We start from the raw sequence: 24,543 nt of genomic DNA on the forward strand, positions 1-24,543 counted from the left end.
CGAATTATGTAAAAAATTTAACTAGATAGATTTAAAAATTATTTTATTGAATTATCAAAATAATTATGTCAGCTTAATATAATTGTTAGAACATCAAAACGTTTTGCAGCATCATGCTTAAGTTTTCTACACAATTTTTGATGGTTCAAAAAAATTATTTTCAAATGTATACATCCAGCTGAATTTTTAGAAAAATTATTTTTTCCATGTATAAAACAAATACTCCTATCTATAACGTACAAGATTGAATGAAAATATTTGTATTCTTTCTTCTTGCTTTCGTTCGTCGTTTACCTTTTTTCCGATCAGCTCTTTTACTTCGCACATTATGCCAGAACTTGCGTTTTAGGATGCGAAATTTATATCTCTGTTACACTTCGCGCTCTAATCCACTCTCCCTCTATTAGCGGCGCAGAGCGAGGCTTAAAGGGGCCCGGCAGCGTTTTCCGCGCCGGAGGCTTATTAACTATAAGTGTCTGTTCCCGGTAGTGCTATTTATAAAATTAAGACTAACTTTCGTCTCTTCTAATATACGCGGGGCGGCTATACCCGCGCTGCGCTTTTTCACTCTGCTCTCGTTGCCTGTTAGAGCCGCAGTCGCTTCTTACCGGAAGAGCGTTAGAGCGAAAATAGCATCGGAATAACGAATATCTACCGGCGGTAGGACGGATTTATGGCGATATTGTCAACGGTCGTTGCATTCGTCCGTCGCGGTAGTCCCGCTGCGAATGTTAGATAATTCTCGCAGAGCACACATCTGAATCTGAGAGAGCCAATCCCGGAAGAAATAAGAACTACTTTAGTCCTTTAAAACGCGCAGCCGGTCTTAATGGAACGTCGCAAAAACTCAAACGGCAGAAAAATGATTCCACAGCGGCGAGTGTTGTTCGCAAGAGTGTCCGGCATCGTTAACATTGCGCGATAAGAAGCTCTTTCTTTTTTGCATAATTTAGATGAGAAAGTGATTGGAAGTGAGATTCCTAGCTAAACGGAAGCCGCGGTGCGAGAATATTATTAGTAAAATGCGTGCTGGTTAATTATCCGAGGGGGCGAACTGAATGGCGCGATTCGAGCTTGCAGTCTCTGTACCGTTTATGACAATGACAAATGGTTCCTTCGACGATTCATCATCACTCTCCTCCCTCTGACTGTCCCGAGTTGTACGTGCTACATTTTTGACGGCGGGACGAGTACCAGATAGCTTCTCCAACTGGTCCTAAGCGTCATTAGACGTTCTACGGATTTCTTAGCTTCGCACCTTCATCTTTCGCGTCCCGTTTCATTTTTTTTTTTTTCGTGCTGCATTCTTCGCCATTAATATCGAATAAGCTGTAAAAAAATTTTCGAAAATAAATATTACTCCACCTTCTAATTACAACTTTTATTAAAATTAATCTGTTTTTGATAGCGTTTGAATTTGGGCTGCAATTTTTATTGAAAACTCTGCGGCAATTTTCGTGGTGAAATAATATTTGATAATGAATTTGCTGTACATAATCTATGTTACATGCTGGCAAATAAATTATTTCATTCGCGTTCTTAACAGACAGCAGGAAGATATAACGTAAAGAGGATCGGACATTTGCAGAGAGAGGTATGTAACGTATCTCCGCGCTGAATTAATGGCTGCGGCCGTATATCTAATCTCTTTTACTCAGATTAGTATAGAGACGAATGATGTGTCATTGGTCGGGTTTGCTCGTACGTTATTCGGCACGTGCCGCAGACGCCGGGAAATTCTCTCGGGACCGCCAAACTGAATTCGAATACGTCTAATCGCGAATTTCTACTCCGATTGTAACACACCATTGTTTTACATGCGAATGATGTCGTCGCAACCATCCCTTTCCGTCCTTTTGATTTCGCGTCTGTTTCAAGATAATCGTTACAAGAACGTTTGCAGAATAGTTCCGCTTTTGTTACATACGGTTATCCATAAGTTATGTTGTATAATCGAAATCTTAATTACAGAATAAAAAATTCAAGTAACAAAGTCTAGCGTAATTGTAAGGGAGCACCGAGCAAGGGAGTCCTGATAAGAAAGTGGAATCTTTTTTGCCTCATTAAATTTGCATTTGGTAGAACGAGCTAATATTATGGAGTCACTCAAGGTTTCCATTCCCGCGGTAACAACGGCAAACATAATCAAGCGCATATCTCGAAAGTGAATCAGCTTGATCCATCTACGAGATTTTAATATCCATTTTGACAGAGAAATTTAAGACCTTGCTTAAAATAATTAAACTGTACATATACATATAAACTCTACGTATAATGTATATCTCTATATATTCGTATAACGTATAAGCAAATTGAAGTAAATTGACATATGAGAGAGTAATTAATTTCTGTACGAACTGCTGTGCACTGTTACCATGCGTATTAATAGAAATTTAATTTATTACATGTGATATACTTGTAATTACTTACTTCTAATATATAAGTAAAAGTGATAAAATGTAAATTTTTGCAGTTTAAAATATTTCCTAAAATACATATATATGGATTTTCGAGATTTAGGACTGTTTTTATCAAATAGTTAATTTCTATTAAACATGTACATGAAAATTTCTTAACGATCGTGGCCTGTGTAACATTATTATAAGTTTTAAGAAATTGGCAGATATTTTTATTTGCGAGACGGAGAACAGTATCTCTCGCGGATACATTCGCGAGAAAATGCTGTTTAAAGTACACATCGGGGGTAGTCGTGCGTATTTGTAAACGCGCGCGTGAATAGATCGTTTCCGATTCGGAAAGGGCTCCAACAACCCCGATTTTCTCGAACCTTATCGAGTTTTAAAGATTCCCCGCTTTGCTCTGCTATTCCTCCTTTCTTCTCGCTTTCTTGCTTCCTTCCCTCTTGGAGTTTCGACCGCGGATAAAAGTCCGGAAAATTAAATATTGATTTTGTTTGTGAACGATGGCGACGGCGGCTCCGTGAAGGAAGAGGCTTCGACCTTCTGAGGGTTTATATTGCTGTTTCCAAACCAAAATTCACTTAGACGAACTTTAAGAAACCAGACGGAAGCACCTTCTCTATTTTTACAGCGATTCAATCTAGCTGTTGTGCTGTATATACAATATGTTTAGATATATAGTATCTAAACATTGGACTGAAAAGTCTCATTTGAACTAACAATACAATTAATCAGAAAAACTTTATATATTTTAGCCCTTATAGGGGCATATTTTTTTTATTAGGCGAATTTTGATTAATTTTTGTATTTAAAATGACAGATCCCATATGGCGAACGAATTTTTTATGTCAGTGATTATTTACAGTAAACTTATATTTTTGAAGATTTTTTGGATCGCTTATTATGAATCTCTGAAGTTAAATTTTAGAAATTTAAACTAGCGGATCCAATATAGCGAATTAAAAAATTGAAGTACATACTTAATGAATTTATCCGTCATAATTAAATTTTGCTTTTTTTAATTCACTTTTTTCTTTATAAAAATTATTATATTATAAAATAGTAATTTTTTATAAATTATTATATTATTTATATAAAATTATTTTTTGTCTAAAAGAAAACATTTGTATTTTTACATGTATATTCAAGATTTTTTAAATAAAAACCGTATACGTAAAAATTCTTAATAAATTATATATTACAAATTAAAATATATATACTTAATATTTATTTAAATTTATTCTTCTAATTTAATTAGTTTATATGCAATCCAATTAATTCAAAAATCACAATTTTTGGTTTCAATTTATCGTGACTAAAAATATATTGCTTAATTGATTAAAGTATTAGAAAATGATACTTTAAGCTTTCAAAAGCAGAAATTACATTAACATGTGCATATTAGTAGTTAAATTTCACAGAAACATTGAAAAGATTAAGGAGATTCAAGATGAGACTTATATATACGGTATACGTCCCACTGGCCTTGTAAGGGTTAATAGAACTAATTTTTCACTCTCAGCAAATTAATATTTTTTACAGAGAAAATGATGTTAATCTAAAGTCTAATTTTCTCGATCGTAAGTCTAACTACGTAATTCGTTTAGTACTTGAGAGCGGGATTGTTCATCATCCAACGCATTAGGTAATTTACCAATCAAACAACGTTATTACTTATTTTATATCCTAATAAAACTAGATTTTCGCAAATTACTTGATTTGATATCTGTTAGATATTTCTGTTTAATTTTAGTTTGATCTCTTTCTCTATAGTTGAGAGGGATCCATTTTGCGGATCCAGGATGTCGCGTACGTTATTGGATTAGCTCGAAGGCGCATTGTATATGAAGAACTTTCTCAAACTCGCGGCGCACGCTATCGCGATAATACGATAAGGGCCTTAGAAATTATTACGGTCACTAGGAATTTCACTAAAATTCCCAACATAACTACCGTCCGCAAATGGCACCTACGTAACGATGCTATGCCGGGATTAATTCATTTAGATGGAATTGATTAATCAAGCTAAAAGCATAATGACTTATTTTTGGCAGTCACGTTTTACCATACTCTACCTCGTCAAATAGTAAAAAGAGATCTCTCGAGATTATCGGCAAAATATACTTTATTACACGATTCGCGTACGAAGCTTCTTGTCACGAATGTATCGCAACGTACGTTGTAGTATCACGTAACCAATGGCGTTCACCGTTGACACGAACGTAGACTGTTAAGTTCCTTCTCGTCTAATGGATACTTCCGGTGGCGTGGATACATGTCTTGGATCGGCGAGATGGAACGACAGCAATAAAGACACACGAGTGCTACGGAGATATACGGAATCGTATTATAGGGAGGGGACGAATCTGCGTGGACATAAATCATTGTGTCAGAACAAAATTCGTTCATTTGTCTATATTCGTTGTAATATCATAAGAATAGCATATTACATGAATATTGCAAAACCGTGCAAAAGTTTCGCCGTACTCGTTAAATACTTTGGGGCTGCGTTAATCGGAAAAACGCGATTTTAGAACAATTTTTATTAATAGGATGTTTTTAATAGGATTAGTCATCATTATTAATTCATCGTGCTTTAATCCATTCGGAGACGAATTTTCCAAGTCTCTTTTTATCTTTCTAGAGGCGACATTGTCTTGTCATTAAAAAACAACTATATTTTTACTAATTTTATTATAGTTGTAATAAGAATAATAAACTACACATTCCTATGACATTGTTACTCTCGGTTTAAAAACATGAAGTAATTTGAAGTATATTGCTCTCTCTCTCTCTCTCTCTCTCTCACATTCTTTTTTCACATTTCAGTTTTAATAAATTTAATTATTTTTTAATAGAGCTGATATATGTCATTTTTTTTAACGGAGCTTTAACTGAAGATAAGGGAATGCGTCAGTCTGTACACTGAGCAAAAAGTTGTTAACTTGACTAAATTTTAGTTTAATTTGTAATGATTATTTAGTTCAAATATTTAGGTATATATTTAGATCAACAAAAAATCTTGTAATTTAAAACATGTTATTTGTTTGAATTAACAAATATTTGGTTGAATTAATAAATATTTGCTTGACAGCCCGTGACCGCTACATTTAGTTGAATTAACTAATATTTTTTGAAAATATTAGTTGATTTTTTTCTCAGTGTACCTATTATAGATACGTCTATGATGATTTCAAAGAATTTATCACTAATCTTTTTGGCATCAGTTAGAAGTACATATATTCATGTTCGATGCATTTCTATCATTAATATTTAAATAACTATATATTCTACACAGATCCTGAATTTACTCTAAATTTATGCCGAATTTAATTTTAAAGTGAACGTTGCGCAAGTATGCAACATTCGCCCCTAGAGGGTTTTAAGGAGGGCTACAACTTAAAGCAGAACTTAATAGGAGCGTCTCGTGCACGAACTTGATAATTCGGAATTTATCCAGTAGTTTCCGGGCCGTACAAGGTTGCTCGTATAATCCTCCGAGTCCTCTTGGATTTGACTCTTTACGAGTGCTCACGCATCTCTCTATGAGAGTATCAGTGCCATTCGCTATCGCGTCGACGAGGACACGCCGCGGCGACGGCGGCGGCGTCGCGTCGCGTCGCGTCGCATCGCACCGCGCGCAAGGCGCGCATGTGACGTATGCGCCCGACGCAACTCCGACATCGCCGCTGCCACCGCGACGGACGTGACTTCCCCTCAGTGGTCCGTGAAACGCGATCGGAGTATTACGTCCTCTCTCGCTCTTCCTCCTCCCTCGTGGACACGCGGGATCCGTAAATCCGCGATCCCGCGTCACATCGATCCGCGTCAGCGTCGCGTTTGACAGTCGCGGAGAGATCTCTCGCCCTCGTAGTATTTTGCGATGTAATTGATCGGGGGAGAGAGATAATTGGGTGCACATGAGAGGGACGAAGGGGTATGTAATTCGGGGAGAATCGATGGTTTCTGCGTGAATAGCAATCGAACTCTGTATATGTCAATGCCTGACATTTCAAGTGGCAGAACGCAGGACAGCGAAGGGAGAGGGAGTATATATACCTACCTTCGAATTTTGGAGTTCATTTGTAAATATCCACCACGGAGTTTCCAGGGATTTTTGCGATTTTTTGATAATGTAAATTTCATGCGAATATGTAAATAATGCTGGAAACTATCGTTGAAATATGACATATTAATTTAAATTATCATATTCTAGCGATTATATGTTTATATCGTTCTTTGCTGATTATTTAATATTTATAAATTTGATGTTTCAAATCAATTTTAAATCAAGTGTCACATTGTTCAATTCTGTTGCATTACCTCCGTTCATTGTTTCTTTTGTTACCAACAAACTTAATTGGATTGAAGCTTGATTTATTATATATGAAGCACTGCAAACATATGTCGCGGTTTGACGAGGAATTAGTGTACTGTTAATACTGTTAAGTGAATTCTAAAACCGACAGCTGTATTAGATCGAGTGATAAACACGATTATCGCGTAAGCGGTGTACTTAGTTTAAGAGTCAAGTTGAAAATGACTGTCGTTTGTAGTATATGACAGTAATTCATTTCAAAGAGCGTTAACTGCATTTTATTTCAGATAACAATTTCAATTACAACGTAATATTGTCATTTATTATTAAATACGAAAATTATACAAAGAGATGAGAAATTAATTTTCTTTTCTTAGACTAATTTATCTTTCTTTGTCGCATTACGAGCAAACATTACGTACTAGAAGTGGTCGTTTGAACGGCAGTGTTAAAGCAATTAGTAGCTTCTTTCTATCAAGGCGATGTCAATTAGCGGCTAAATCACGCCGAACAAAACAAGAAATCAAAAGAGAGCTTTCAGTCAGGATAACTTCGTTTACAAAGTACATACGGGCTATTCTCATGCCGCATTGAGCCAATTAATGCAGTTTTAATACCATAATATCTTTTAATAATTGGCAATTGTCACTTTTTAAGAATTTCGTGATATTTGAATGAAAGAGAAGATAATAAATTAATAATTAATAATAATAAATTATATAAACACAGGTAAACGATAAATTATGAGATTATTGGATATATTTCCGATAATTTTATACGTTGCCATTTAGTTTATCGTTGAAAAGTACTTTAAAAGCATAATTATTATTTGGACATGTATTAAATTTACATATTTGAATTCCTTATTTAATTATTGAAACGAAAGAGAGAAAGTTAAAATGTAATAAAAGATATTTAAAAAAATCTTTACAAAAATACTGTTTCGCTTCGATAAGTGCATTTAATGCATGCACAAGGAAAGCCTGCGTATCTTTCTCAATTGGAATGCAAATACGATAGCGATTTACAACGCACGAACAGTGTTTCACGCCATAATGTTTCTAACATAGTATTATCCGAGAATATTGTTGATTCTTTTCAATTTTCATGAAAGCGTTAACGTCTTATCGAATCTTTTTTAAGGAAAAATTGCATGAAAGATTTGTTAAACCATTATAAATAAATCGCTAGAAACTGGAGTATATTGTTGTGCGGCTGATCGAAAAGAATAAATTACGGAATAATTTTAATTTCAGCAGCGATAAGATAGGAGATACAACCTCAATTGTTTTATAATCAACTTTTATAGTCAACAAGGAAAATTATAGTACTAGATTATTTGATTTATAGAATTGATTTTTCTCTTCAATAGAAATATTGAACTTTTATTTAAGAATAAATATGTGCTCACGAAACGAGTCTCAATCTTTCAGAAAATAAATTGATATAATAATGAATATTACATATATTAATAATATTAAATATAAATAAGTATAAAATATATGGTATGAAAAACAATACTGTATAGATAGTAAAATATATATATATATTTTTTTTTAGTAAAATAAGCTTTACTTTACAGACTCTTAATTTGAGGGCATTATTTTTGATCATACACTGACAAAAATTTCCAGACTTTATCAGTTCAAAATGTTAACAAACGGATATTTCCGATAGATTTTGATCGTATATTTAGGACTATCCGATAAAACATTAAGAAAATTTTATCAGATAGTTCTAAATATACGATCAAAATTTATCGGAAATATCCGTTTGTTACATTTTGAACGGATAAAGTCTGGAAATTTTTCTCAGTGTAATAATACAAAAACTGAATTTGAAAAAAAGCTTGTAATAAATGATGATTTTCTTTGACTTTTTCGCTGATCCGTCTTATTAAAATTTCACTCGTTTATTCTAGCGTGCATTTTTGATCATAATTACAAAAAAGTGTACTGAATTTGAAAAAAAGCTTGTAATAAATGATGATTTTCTTTGACTTTTTCGCTGATCCGTCTTATTAAAATTTCACTCATTTAATCTAGCGCGCACTCTAAAGAAAGCTATGCCGCATTGTATCGCAATTAATCAAAAGTTTGTCCTAGTTATGCGTGCAGTTACTCTTAGAACTTGTTATATAATTAATTTTGGGATCAAAATTTTGTTGTTTCGCTTTAATGTAAGGCGTTATAAAAATGTTTCATATCTTAAGGAAAATTTCGTTACAACCTTTGTACGTTATCACTTTTTCAGTTATCGTATCCTTATTTCCTGCAATAATATCTTTTTACATTAATCATTAAGTCAATGTTATATCTTTTGTGTTTTTACTTGTTTCGCATTTTCTCATTATTTTTAAAGGAATTTAATTTTCTGACCGAAATAAATATCTCTTCCCCTTTTTAAACGTCGGTTTACGATATAAATCTCAGGGATAAGGGTAAGCGAAAATTAAAGATCTCAAAATTAATACGGGTCTTAGGAATGTTTACGGTGATAATTAAAGCTACACGTTTCGCAGAATTCGAATCTTCTAATTTTTCATCAAAATTTATAATTTTAGAAATTAAAAATATATATATTGTTGTGAGGCAGCAATAATTTTTTTCGCTTTAGTGAAAAATTCACAGAACCTTCTCTTCTTCTCTTAAGTTTTAAGTAATTATTCTAGATAACAATAATTTTAAAAGTTTCAAACTTTGCTACTTACTTAATTAGAAATGTAATTATAAGAATCAATTTTAACTTACATTTGAAAAACTTTATTGAATTATTATTCCGATGGAGGCGGACATTTAATTTTGTGAATAATACGTTTGAAATTTATGTTAAAATGCTAAATACTCTTTTTAGCTTATTGTAGGCGACAGTTCCATTAATTGTCTGTTCTGTATCGTACAAAATGCTTCTTGATTTTTCCCTCAAAAAATTAGGTGGCCCTTTGATCAAAGTTAACCCATATATCCGCTTACAAGAGAGGTAAAAGCCGACGCGGTATCTATTCCAGGTGGTATCAGTCGCCAGTGCATTCAGGACTGGCCTCCTCTTTTTCAATTAAGCTTTGATCATGGGGCATCGGGATATATGTATAGAGCGAGTGTGCGCGCCGTTTCGCCAGTGTCGTTGGTTAGAGCGACGTTCAAACGAATGTCGCTCGATAAAGGGACGAGAGACGAGACACGGACGCTCATCAATGGAACAAAAATCTCATTTGATCGAAATCATATGTCGCTCGACTAGCGTCAACACGCTAGGAAGCACTTGAAAAGCTTGTCTATTGCATCTAGCGTTTTCGCACTCTCTCCGAGTTTCGCATTTTAATTGAGGGGTATTTTCGAAAGGGCTTAAGTCGAGCTTTCATTTATTTAGTTGTCTGCCTATCTCTTCTCTGTGCATAGATAGAAGATATGCAATGTTCCAGAACACTGGTTCCTGATTTTGAAACTAGATATCTTTATCAATTTGAAATCATCTCTCAACACTGCAATATTGAAGAATCAATAATAAAAGTTAAATGTTTTTGTGTAAATATTTTTTTTGTTTTGCCAATGTGTATGAGGATTTCAATTATCGTCTGATTGTATTCTTTTATTTTATATTTTTATTTTACTTTTCTTTTATTTTACTTTTAATTCGGGAAATTACCGGTTCGTGACTATAGACCGTTTAATTTTATGATAATTTCACTTGTTTGGCTATTGACATAACAATAACTGCGAACAGTGCAGTCTCTACAGTCAATATTGAGCGAGCTTATCTCGAACAGGGAAATAATAAAACTACCGCGGACGAGCGAAGAAGGCGCAGCGAGAAATTGCGGAAACTAACTTTCTGCGTGAACTACTTTCGTCCTTTGATACTCTTTGGCTCTTTACAGCGTGATAGCGTCGTAGGCGGGTTGCTGGTGATCCAGCTTCTATTTGCTTACCAAATATCGAATCGAATCGAATTTTAACAAGGGACGAGCGGGGAAAGTGAACCGAACTCTCTCGGTGATTGGTATTATCGAAAGAGAAAATAAATATTGATCATTCTGTCGGCGGCGAAAATTAGAAGTCGACGGGATCATGGCTGCATACCGAACAGTATCGGGATGAAAAAAGTCAATTTGAAAAAAGTTACCTGTATCCATAATTATCCGATGCGATCAGTGGCTGGGTAACCGTTCGATAATTAATTCGCCTGTGCAGAGAAAAAGTTTTTTTTCATCTCGGTTGAATTTATCCTCGATATTGACGTAGAGATATAATACTCTGATGAATCGAAGAAATTATCGCTTACGTTTTTAAAAATAAGTTCTCTTTATAGATTTAAGATGTTAGTAGCATCAAATAAACGATTAAATTTAATTTGTGAGGTTATTATTATTTCAGTTTGATTGTAATGCAAATCTGAAAGTAATCGGCGAGCAGTCATGTATCTGAAATAAATGTATTTAAAATACATATAGAAATATTATTTCAACGTTTAACTTTGACCATAATGGGTGCTTCTTTTACTTAGTAGATAAATTTTAAGGCTTTCTATGGTAATCTCTGCGATAAGCCAAAGAAACGTGCAATTTTAAATTTACTAAAATGTAAATAAGAATTCAAATTTACAAGATGAAATGAATTTTATTTTTATTATCTCGTGTTGTATATATGATACTGTGATTTATTATTTCTTATAATATATTTTTATTACGATGTCTTTAATTTTATTCACTGTACGTGTAAATCTTTCGCAAGGTGGATGAAAGTGAACCTCATTCTGTCCATGTCGTGAAAATTGCTTAAAATATCTTCCAAATGACAGCTTTGTCGGTTTGAAATATATTTTTTCTGCTTATCCTGTGTCTCAATTAGTCGAAAGCGAACGTATACATTCTCTGAGAACGCACGCACGCACGTCCTCCTCATATTTTCTTTCTTGATTGTCCGTGAAGTGCAGCACCGACTAACTGCATCGTGAAAGGCGACAGGCGGTGGCAGGAAACGGCGCGTTTCTTTCTTCTAGAAATCGCGCCTTTCGGGACTCCCAAAGCGAGGCTTAAAAATACCCCACGTCCGAAAATAGTCGTGCAGAGAGCGACGCTCTCGACAGTCCTCGATGACGACGCCGTGTGACGATGGCAGGTCTCTCTCGCCCCCGCCGAAAGATTAACCTTCCCTTTTCGTCGTTTTGCAGCGTCTCCTTTTCATCTCTCTATATATATATAATCCACTGTTTCTCAAACCTTTCTTACCGCGGCCAACACGAAATGCAGTTCCACACTGTGACCTGTGACCAGGTACATAAAACACGTGTAAAAATCGATAGTGTGTGACAAAAGTTTCCTGCTGAATATCCATTAAACTTATATAAGAGCAAGAATATAACAAATAAATATCAATCTTTATTTTAGTTAGGAATATTTATTAAACGCAAATAAAATTTAAAATTAAACCGTAAAATTGGACTTTTTAAAAGTTAAATTTATTAAGGGGATGCTGGATCGACGGCCGAACTTGATCGAAGTCGATAGTACAGACTTTTTTAAATGCCAAATTAATTTCGATAATAGTGACATCTTTCATTCATTTCTTATACTTATTATATATTGTTGTGTCTCGCTCAAACGCATTCATCTGTCCTTATCTAACATATTGTAACGCCATCTCTTAGAAAGAGATCAACTGAAATACTGCTCGATTTCATGGCTTCACGTTAATTTTATTCGTAGCATACGAACGAAATTTTTGACGACTCTTTTCTCTTATACTAAAGCTCCTAGCTCATTTCTACAGGCATAGTATTGTTCTTCCAGGTTTTCTGTAGGCTGCTGGCTACTTATTTTAAACGGGTAAAATCTGAAACTCTTATATGCAGCACATATTGTGACGATTGGCTGCAGGAGCCGGTGACAAAACTACAATTTTTAATTTTCTTTCATTTTTCGTATTAAATTGTAGCTGGCAGCCAGTGTTGTTGTCAATACTTTAATTGTGGAGAAGGACTTTTCAATCCGTAAGTGCAATTAAGAGAAACGAGGAAAATTAATCTATTTAATTACTTCATTGGTAAATCAGGTCACTCCAGCATCCCCTTAATAGCGATTAACTGTTTTTTAATACTGATTGAAAGCGTAATAAGTTTTGAGTTTTAGATTTGTATCGGAATCCAAACATATCTATCGCATATCTGTCTGTCCATAAACAATCATTGTGAACACAGTTTCGATTATGATGGACAGTGTAACGCGAGAAATAATGGTGATCACGAGGTGATAAGTTTCAACCGCGTCGATATTTATGACATTCAATGAAATCATCGCAGCCGAACGATTTTGATTAGTGTCCGCGAGTACAATTTTCTCATCGAGACTTGTGACTCATCTGGAGTGGATTGATAAATTGCCAATGATGCAACCCGTACACACCGAAAACAACAACTCCGCTTTGGACATGGAATCTCTCGAGGAGATGCTTCGCAAGGTAATCATATAATCCCCTTTCATTTCGCACGAAGTTTCACGATAAGCTTGTTCCTCTAACTTCAATAAAACGCGGTTTGATTGTAGGTATTATATGTGTTGTACAAACAAAAGTTGAAGAATATACTAAAAACAATAAAATAATAGAAGGGCTATACGAGCGGAACAAGATCTTTTAATGTTCAAGAAATAAAAATGATATAAACAAGAATATACATTTTTTATATAAAGATAATTCTTAATATTGTGTATACATTTTTTAGTCACATTTTTGTGATAAAAGTTACGATCAGATTTCATTTTTGTGAAACTTGCAAACGAGTGTATTTCATCTAGATATAAATAAATTTTGATCTAAGAGACTTAAGTTAATAAGTTTTATATTGAACATCGAAAGAATGTTAAGAAGATAGTGTGTCATAAAAGTTCAATCAAGAAATAGCAAGCTCGAGATTCGAGAACATTAAGCTTAAGCCCGGACGATGGTTTTCTAATATGTTTGCTTATCTGAGCGCAGCGAAATTTTCCCGTAAGAGGGAGGAATTACCTGCACAGTTGCGGACAAAAGAAATTTCGTTGGGAAGTGAGTTTTTAACTGCGGCTTCCTGTAATGTATTCTGTCAGGCATCGCTGAATGGACCACTTAGCGAGCGTCCACACTTCGCCACACGTGTGGTTATTCGTGTATATATGCCACGTGTAGGGGTTAAAATGAGTTCTCTAGCAGTACGTTAATGGCTACCTCGGCAAAACCATCCGAAAAAGCGTTAAAAAACTGTAGAGTAACTGTAGAGTTTTTCTAGCCATTAAATCTGTACATCTTTCTTTTATATTATAGAAAATATTTTACCTCAATTGACGTTTAGTTTTACTGTAAACATATGTAAAAGTTTGAATTAAAAAATAAAATATTTAATGATTTTTAATTCAATCCTTCACATATTTTTATAGTAAACGATATTAAATCCTTTGAGTAAGTAAAAGAAAAATTTAATTGCTAAGAAAACTGGTTACTCTACCATTTCTCAGAGAAATTTCTTCTTCCGTCGGGGTGGCCATAAACGTAATTCCAGAGAATTGATTTTTTTTTTAATAAAAAAATCATTTCTCTCTTTTAAATTAATTTTTATCAGTTTTATTTCAATAGAAAAACGAAATCTGATTTTTACCTTCTCTATTTCTCCCTTTTGAAATAAAATTTACCATTTAAATTGTTTTGATATGAATTTGAACGAAATCTCAGTTGAATTAAATGTACTTAATTCGAATTAATAGGAAATGTCATTTATATCTCGTTGCCTGAGCTAAATTTAACTTAACATTATGACATTTTCATTAATTCATCCACTAACGTTCTCTCATTGTAATGCAATCTGAGAGAAATTCTTCATCGCTTATTACTATTCTCCGCTGTCAGGCACGAGTGTCAGACACAAGTGTCGTGAAACAAATGTCAGATGTAAAACCTAGCATGCAGCGAGGTTTATATCATACCGTCCATACTGCTGTCGTGCACAAGCGTCACGAATAAATGTCAAATAAAAAGCTACCAGAAAGCTAGGTTTACGCTTTATGGCGCGACACTTTTATCCGGCGGTGCATTTCCTCTCTCGTTACCGCGCTTTTGCAATAATACCGAGTGCGATAGAAAATCGTCGCTCGCGACTGCTGAATCATCGGTTCATTGGCCGAACTTTAAACGCTTAAGGCTAAAAAAATGACCGCGCGGAGCAAAAAAATGTCGCAGACGCTCCGGTTAATTTCTCGCTTTAGTTTCAGACTGCGCTGCGTTGTGCGCGTCGCGAATGTGCGCGATATTAAGCCGGCGCAACGTCCACCACGGTGCAGTCTTTCCGGAATTACAATGCAAAATGAATTCGCGATACAACCCTAGCGGAAGGATTACGGAATAATAACTCGGCGCGCGCGTTTTCCGCTTGCGGGATGTATCTATAACTCGCGGACGGAATGCATAATTCAACACGCATTTGCATAGCAGGATGTGCGCCGGTAAGCGTCGCGCGCCGTAACGTAAACTGAAGTTTAAATAACGTCGCACACGTATACGCGTATATGTGTGTTTTTGTACGTATCCTGCGTACGTGTGACCACGTGTGTGCGCGAGTATACGTGCGGTAACGCGCCGTTTGCCCGCGAAAATGGAGCAGTTAATTGTCTTTCCGTTACCGTGCAATTACGTTTGTCGCACGGGATAATGCCGTTTATCGTGTCTACTGTTACTGCTGTAATTACTTTTGTAATTAGTATTTCTTGGGGGAGCCGCGCGAGTCTTGAGCGACAAGTCTCGGGCGTGTTCTCGACTCGCAGCTCGACTCCAATCTCAATTTTCCGGTCTCTTTTTAATGTTATTGTTCCACGGAATCGGTAGGCGGAATGAGTTGAATTTACCGTGATAAACCACAAAAATAACGGATAAAACTTTCTCGCTAATGCTCTCAAGCAAATGCCGCAGTCTGAAATCGTCCACCGAATTATCTAAAGTTAGTTACTACCTTACATTATTTACAACATTACAGTTGCTTTCCAATTGCACACAAGTGGAACTGAGTCTGAAGTGAGCTGAGTATTTCATACTCAGATTAATGACGTCATTATTTGCTTAGTTTGGTAAAAAGTTATCACAGACAACACGGGTTCGAACCTGACTTTTAAAGTGAGTTTACGAGACTCACTAAAGCACACGGTCTCAATCTTGGGCAGATTATAGGCAAAAACTCAATTAAATCTCACTTGTCAGAATATAAAAAGAACGCGCATTCAACTGAGTTATGACGTCACAAGTGAGAATTACTTGAGGATTGGTGTAAATGGAAAGCAACTTATGTTATGATTAATTGATATTCGAGTGGCTTCTATTTGACCATAAGACGATAAACTGTTTTGTTAAAAAAAGATAAAACTAGACTCAAATAGATAAAAATTTAATAATTTAATAAATAAAGGGCTAAATGTTTCTTGTTAAATCTTAAAAAATGTACAATTCAATCAACAGACGACGTTTCGACTTTTAGTTATTATTAATGTTGAAAATAGGAATCATGTGCGGTATAACATCTATCTAACGACAATTATGATACGCAAAAAAAATTTTTTAATGCATTCAATACGCTATTTTAAAGTTATTCGATATTAGATCGCATTAACATCTTATTGAGAAGTTATCGAATCTGATCAACATCACATTTTTTTCATTTCTTGTGGAATCCATATATAAAACACTATAATGTATGTGTATTTCCCCTGTCTTTTCGTCAATTGTGTAAAAAGAATGAAATGTGTTTGTTCCCTAATTACTATCTCGTTTACTATGTAAAAGGAATGAAAATGTACTTGTTCTCCAGTTATTTTTTGTCAATGCTTAGCGCTGAAGAGAGAAAGAAGTCTGCAAAATTCCACGCAGTACAATAATCATATGAATATTTTATAAATTATTCTTTGAAAAAATAATAAATAACCTTACAATAAGTTATCACGTTAGAAATAGATCGTTTTGTCTCTTTGGTAATTAAAAAAATCTCTTTTGTTACATCATCTTTTGAAATTTATTTACCGAGAGTCTCATTCTTATATATATTCTTGTATATCCGAGATTTCCGATATCTCTGATCTCCCTTTTCTGATTCATAACGTTCGGCTGAGCATAAACTGATCCTTTTCTAACGGAAGCAAGCTTCCGGGTGTATCGAGGGCTAAGCTAAGAAAACGTACGAAGGCGGAAGGGACGCTGAGCTTTATCGCCAAACAGACATTCGCGAGTTTCGCAACGGGAGCGTAAGGGTGGTCACAAGAGAGGAGGGAAAGCCTTCCCTTGGTAGAAAGCTTTTTCGGTCGCGGTTGTTGGCCTAAGCGGCTTTCCGTTTTGCGGCAAGGGTACGTATTATCGACCTTCTTGGCGCCTACCACCGACTGGCCGAAAAATATTAATCCCGGCCGTCAAACACACTGACGTCGGGTCGACCGAATGGATTTCTCGCGGTACACTGAAGACGAAGGGAATAAAAGGCAGTTAAGAATATTTTTGTTATAATTGGATGTCGCTGAGAAAGAGATTATTTCGAAAATATTTCACGAGGGGTAAATTCTTCAGAAAACGAATTTTATATATATATGTATTTGTGACTGATTATGATAATTTCTCTACCAAAATTGATTTCATAAACTTTACTTTTTGACAAAGAGCTGTTATGCAATTAATTTTCTTTATTAAAATATGTAGTTAATATTTGTAAAGAAGAAGAAAGAGAAGAGATATAATATATGCGGGCTAAACGAGTTTAATACACTGTTAAAATTATAATGTCAAATTATATGTAATGAGTTATTTTTAATCATTTCTGTAGAATATCGTCACTATTCGTACTCAATATATCATTAATTTAACTAGTTGAATTAAATGTTACTCAAGAAATGTATTTTTGATTTAAATTTATTATTTACTAAATGCATACATTACTATTGGTATTGTTTACTTTAAAACTAAGCAGTTTAACCATAGAAATGGATTGATTTATATTTTCACGTATATAAAAATTAAAAATAACAAAATGTTATTTAAATCAAAGGATTAGGAGGTTGGCATGGCTTCTTTGATGTCTAACAGTTGTGTACTTAAGGTTATTAATATTACTATTAATATTAGCACACGGAAGATGAACGATCCAGAATTCTGATTAAATCTACCAGAATTTTGTTTGAAATAATCAAAATTTAACCAGAAATCTAGTAAACTTAACTAGAATTCTGAATCGTTCATTTTCCACCACAATTCCAGTTAATTCAACCAAATATTTTTCTCCGTGCAGGCATTTGTACATTTCTTCAGAAAGGAGAATTAAAAGAATTTTTATTATATAATATCAGAACAAATGTTATTATGTCAAGACATTATTAAGCAGCTGCATAGAACTTCAATGCCGTACCAGGTCGGCTAGTCGAAGAGCGACGACTCTTAATGTGGCGATCGGCGGAAGTTTTCCGTACTTTTCAGCGAACTTTTCCGCACTTTTCGCCAGTGACGTACAGCTAAAACATCGGCGGCACGATTTCGCGCTTCCGTGTAAGATCGTATATGTGCGCGCACGAAAAACGATAGCGAACGGCCGCTATCCACCACCTCCACCATCACCACCACCACCACCTCCGCCATCACCACCACCACCCCTTGCCACCCCTCAAGTCGTGGAACGTAAAAGGGCAATAAAACACACGGGACGCATCTGGGTTACGAGCTTTACAAGGCACTAGCTTCTTTCTTTATCTCGTACCGGAGCCATCACTTCGGCCCTAAGCGATTTCTCGAACGTCTCCTATATGCCCGCGTTTCATTTTCCTGTAACTTTCGTGTTAGCTTGTCGCTGTTACACACTCAGGGTTGGATCTTTGTATGATTCAGGTACTTTTTTTTCTAGATATACACAATACGATATGGCGAACGTAACGAACGTAATCCTAATTACATTGGTACATAATTTTATCATTTCTTCGTTACGTTATTCTTTGTTTTATTTTTTCTGTCCTTCATTTTTTGAAGAAAATTTTGTTTTCTTTTCCGAATATTTTTAAAACCTAAGATACTTTTATTCCAAAATTCAAGATATAGGGAATCCATTTCATTTGTATCGATATGTAATTCTTGTTTAAATCTACTTCTTTGTCTTACGATTGTTTATTCTTCGTTTTTTTCTCTGAAGTTTCCAATATTTTATATCTATAAGGCGTAATAAAAAATGCAGTTTTGATTATATATAGTAAAATCAGGGATTATGGCATAGGCTACTAATATGGAATAGTGGCTTATTTTTTAAACAAAGCATTGCAATCTGGCGGCAATCGCTGAAAGTTATTGCAACTGTTACCAAACATGTCATAACAAACAATGAACTCGGTTCGACCAACCGTTTTGCTACAATTAACATTTATTCATTTTCGTTACGTCAGAAGATTCGGTAGCTTTTTCTAAAAAGTGTTCTCACGAACTGAAGATAAGTTTTTTTAATGCTTATATTGCACAGACGCTTTTAATAATGTGAACAATATTATGCAGATTAATTGCTATTTCAAACTTGTTTATTGCTACGGAAAGACTTTATTTGTCATATGACGACATGCAGGTAATGTGGAATACATCGAGGATTGAGAATATGGAATAAATTCCATGCATGTTAGCAACTTATTCGTGATCAGATTAGATTAGGTTAGATTACAGCATGTATTCTATATCAGCTTATTTGCGATTTATCGGCTTATTTGCGATTTTTTATTTGTCCATGCGTAATAACGTTCGTAATGATGCTATTATATTTTCTGTGTTATTGTACAATATATAAAAATTGAACAGTTTTCTATTTTTCTTAATCAGTTTATATAAATATACAAATTTGGACTTCATTTATTGTGTTATTTATTACTATAGTCAAAATTCCATATTACATCCCATTTTTTAGACCCCCCCTCCCCCCCATTTTCTCACTTTTGACTTTTTTGTTAATATTGACGTTGGACTTAAATTTTGGCGACTTTCATTTATTGGATGTTGTAGCTAACATATTCCTCAAGAGTTCTGTATAAATTTAAAGTCTTCATACGCATTTATATTGGAGCAATGTTAATTTAAAAAAGCTATTTCATAATCCCTGTTTTTACCCTACTCTTTGATCATTTCGTTCAGAACGCCTCTTGTTTATTTCCCCAACCTCCAGACATTCTTTTCTGTCCTCTTTTCTCATCAATGGCAAGAGAAAGCAGTCATGGGGTGGTACAACTTGGTCGCCCGTTACTGCACACATCAAAACCAGTCCCGCGCCACTTGCGTCTCCACTAAGTCAGTGGTTTCCAAGCTTTTTATGACTGTACATATCCCCCGGCTTATAAACACTTAGCTGAAATATCGTCGAATAGGATCAACTTTAGCTTCACACCATAATGAAACGATCCTAAAACTGTATCACGATAAAAAGAAAAATACGTCACTTAGAACTAAGCAGAGTACGTAAATTCTTTAGGAATATATAAACAGTCCACATTCGTTGCGTCATTAAATAGACATTAACAATAAAAAGTACTGACAATTAATTGCACTCTCGAAATTTAAACAACAAGAAAATATTCCATAAGGGCGAATGAGAGTAAAAATTCTGTGCGGTAATTTGTATGCTAAGTTAACTAAATAATTTGTATTAATCCTTCTTATATTGACGTTTCGAATTTAAGCCAAAGGTTGCACTCTTCAAATATGATAGAAGAGGTTCTACTTGCTGCGTATGACGATTGAATTTCTTGCTGACATAATTGAATTAGAATTTTGTGATTGCTGATGATGGCTTGAATTGGATCAAAACATCCAATGTAAGAAAACAATTTAATTTATTAATTTAGCAAACTTCTATTCCGCGCAGAATTTTTATTCTCATTCGCTTATCTCATTGCATGTTTTCTTGTTACTAGATATTGCTTGCAAGATTGCACAACCGTCGTGTGCTACCATGAATCGCATAAAACCGGCGTCACAAACTTTCGTTGGCAGAAAGCGCGTCATGCAACCAGGAGTAAAAGGTGGTTAAAGCGGACGAAAAAATTTCGCGCTCCTTCATAACAATGATTCAGACGACGGCGGCGACTGGCGACAAAGCTGTCGCTATATGTATGGGACGCGTGTCCGGCCGGCCGATGCTTCCATCGGTCGTCTCGCGAATAAATGTCGCAGTTACGCGGATTGCACTGGGAATTGGGCACATAGGCGCGCGCGTCCCGTTTTTGCGGCAGGATGCACCGGCGGGTGCAATAACGATAACGGCGATCGTACTAACGTTCACGACAACGTTACGTGACGATGACGGGCGGCGGCGTTACGACCGCGATAATAAAGAGATACGAGAATTAGTTCGACCGGACGATAGCCCGTTTGTTCCTCTTGAACACTCTCCTTGGACTATCTCCTATGGTGGACAATGCGGATGCGTATTCTGTTAATATTGGATTGTTATTCCAAAAAGCCAACTTTAGGAAAACCTACTCTTATTAGAATATTTAGAATATAAAGTAAAAATGTAGTGTTATAATTTTTATGTAATTATTAAATAAATATGTCATATATTATATATTGTATAATTTATAAAAAAAGTATATAAAGATATTAATATTTTGCACGTGAAGTGTACGTATTTATACCATTTATTTTTTATACATGTGTATTGTTCAAAGATACGAAACTTAAAACGTTATTAATATATATATATAACAGTAAAATTAAACGCTACAAAATCAAAACCAAGTATAAATATTGGCTTGTATATAGGTATGCAAAGCAATATTTAACAATTTAAGTAATCCAGTCAAGGTCAATGATTTTGATAAAACAAGCTATGTTTAAATGAAATATCCCAAATATATTGAGATATCGCTGTTCATTTCAATGTAAATTAATAAATTTATTATTTATCTAAACGCTTTAGCTCGTTTTATTAAAATTATTGATCTTGACTGGATTACTTAAATTGTTAAATATTATAAAATTAAACATTGAATTAACTGAATTGATTAAACGTTATTATTGAAACTTACAATTAGTGGATATTATATACTTAAATTTATCCGTCGAAAATATATTAAATATATAATAATTATATAAATATATTCTTATATTCTTTGCTATTCGTTAGAATTAAAACGTAAAATTATTTCGTATTTTCGATGACACCTGCAAATAGTGTTGCCAATTTAGTAGAATTACTACCAGAATTGAAGTTTTATTTTTACCGGTAGATTTTTGGAAGTACACACATAAAAAGTTTAGAAGAATTTCTGGGTGACTTTTGGAAAGGAAATACAAAAAGGCCCAAATTACAACTGAAATATTGAGAAAATCGCAATATAAGGAATAACTTCGGACAGACTTGGCAACACTGCCTGCAAAATTATAAATTTCAAAGTATCCGGATGATTACAAACGTGATATTATGACGGCTCGTTCATCATATCTGGCAATAATGTTAAAGGAAGACTAAATAAGAGTTCGCGTATCATGAGATGTGAATCAATGATGAATCTGAGTTTCGCCATATTCAACATAATTCCCTTCGTTCGCTCGTGACCCTTGCGGTGAAACCGTCCGTATGTTCGTACCCCTTTTCTAGGGGCTGGCATAGTTTAATATACAAGGCACGGGAGAGCGATCCGGCTTCTCGACCTCGGGATTTCGTTATAAATAAGGGTCGTGTACTCACCCTGTGGTACCGCAGAAGAAGAAACGCTAACGCACGAGGTGCTAACCGTTATACGTTCTCGTTTTCGTCGAGCTAATTCCACCGGCCATTACTCTTCTCCCGTACCGAGAGCAAGTCGAGGGAGTGTTCGATACAAGGCACGCTCTTTTCGTAACAAGCAGGAAAATTGAATCGATCGTTGCCAGAAAAGGTAATGATTGATTCCGTCTGTTGTTGTGAACAACAAGGTTTTCAATACGTTTAATTATACTAATTACATATAACATTTTATTATTCTCGAAATATTTTTGCTTGACTTAAAATAATTTCATTGTTATAATATTTCGGCAATTCAATTCTGTAATTCAATTATAATTTATTAGTTTTAATAAAAAAATGTTGAAATTATTCGATAAATTCTTTAAGTTCCTTTATCCTGAAATGCGAAATGCAGTGGAAAAATTTACTTGGTACTAAAGAATTTATTTGTAGTGGTTCGCATTTCTCCTGAGATTAGATAAACGTGAACAGAGATAGAAATGAAAAGAAACAGGAAATAGTTTAACAATCACAAAACCAATTTCCGAATCTGAAGGCTAGACAAGTTCGTATCTTTGCCCAACTATTTATATATATCGCTTTAATTTATCTACTTCCTGCAAGGACTACCATCGCAACTGTATATAATAACAATCCAGAAGCGTGTCAAGAGAGAAAAAGAGGGAAAGAAAGGAGTACATAAATCACGTAACCGGAAATAATTTTCGCTTTTGTGGGTTTTTTTTTCTCTTGCCCCTGGAAAAGAAAAACAAACCGGATCGCCTTCGTTCCTTTCTCGTCCCAGCGCTCTTTCCTCGTCCGTACTTTCCGTGATTCTCCCCAGCCGCACGCGACAACATCGGGAACCAGCTATAAATTTCCCGCGTACAAAGCGAACGAAATTCAAGAAAGTACCGGCCTCTATGTCTCGCGTCACGCGAGGCACCGATAACATTAACGAGCCAATCCTCGCGACGACGACGTCGCAGCGCGTGATCCTCCGACGATCGAAATGCGAAAGGACGTGTTATCGTTTCGCGATTTTCACCCTCTATACTTTATACGTGGACCTGGACAAATTATTAGAAAACCTTGCTGGCCATAGAAAAAAAAATTACTCTTCACTCCTTTCCTTTTCATCCCAAAAAGAACACTTTCTCTGAAGCCCCGAATATCCGACAAACATGAGTAACCACTTTTGTTAAGTTATTATTTCGTTTCCATGTAGATACTTTTTCCAGCAAGTGTCGAGAAATGAATGCTGTCATTGGGCATAAATTGGGCGACAATTTTATGTAGTTTCCAAAGGACACAAGAATTATGAACGAGTTGGATACAAAATTCTAGCAACAAATCTAACGCTGTTATTTGGTATAAAAATATACTAGACAACTTTATCGCAGTTCCTTAAGGCTTCTGAGTAGTCACCACAGCCATATTGAATCGGATGTCAGAAGCGAGAAATGACACGAAATTTTTATTACATGTCATTTATAAATAAAGACAATTTGGTTGAAACAAAATGATGAGATTGCTTTAAAACATTTGTAGAAATGGGCGAAAACTATGCCTATCCTCCCTGACAGTCAGTAAATAATCGTAAAAAGTGATAAAAGGCACGTGTAAGCTACGCATGCGCATTGAATAAAAGCACTTAATGTGCTTTTTATCACTTTTTACGATTATTTATTGACTGTTAGGGGGGAGATAAGTTTAATTTTCGTCCATTTTTACAAATGTTTTAAAGTGATCTCATCATTTTGAAGTAAAGAATTTTATATATCCACACACAAATAATAACTATGTATTAGCTCTTATTTGCCTAAGTTGTATATATATATATTTTTTAATATTGTTCATTGAGAACTCTTTTTATTATTATCTCATCATTTTGTTTTATCTAAATTGTCCTTATTTATAAATGGCACGTAATAAAAATTAGTGTGTTCTTTTCTCGTTTCTCGTTTCTGACATCATGATTCAATATGATTGTGATGACTACTCAGGAGCCTTAAGGGATCGAGGATTGCTAAGAATTATGAGTGAGCTAATATTATACAAGCAAGAATTCCATATATATCCGAAAGATAT

The 24,543-nt window shown here is 34.8% G+C and overlaps 1 protein-coding gene across 3 annotated transcripts in view; it reads left to right on the forward strand.

The window, feature by feature from the left end:
* LOC108763482 (uncharacterized protein CG43867) overlaps positions 1-24,543 on the forward strand; it is a 74,070-nt gene that overhangs the window by 27,797 nt on the left and 21,730 nt on the right. The window contains exon 1 of one of the 3 annotated variants that reach the window (XM_018511126.1): positions 12,877-13,193. The exons of the other annotated variants lie outside the window; for them this stretch is intronic. Coding sequence (XP_018366628.1) covers positions 13,119-13,193 — 75 coding nt within the window. The 5' untranslated portion in view covers positions 12,877-13,118. Of the gene's footprint in view, positions 1-12,876; positions 13,194-24,543 lie in introns of those variants that run through there. 3 annotated transcript variants of the gene reach the window in all.

The sequence above is a fragment of the Trachymyrmex cornetzi genome, unplaced genomic scaffold (assembly GCF_001594075.2).
Source record: "Trachymyrmex cornetzi isolate Tcor2-1 unplaced genomic scaffold, Tcor1.1 scaffold361, whole genome shotgun sequence".
Lineage (NCBI taxonomy): Eukaryota > Metazoa > Arthropoda > Insecta > Hymenoptera > Formicidae > Trachymyrmex > Trachymyrmex cornetzi.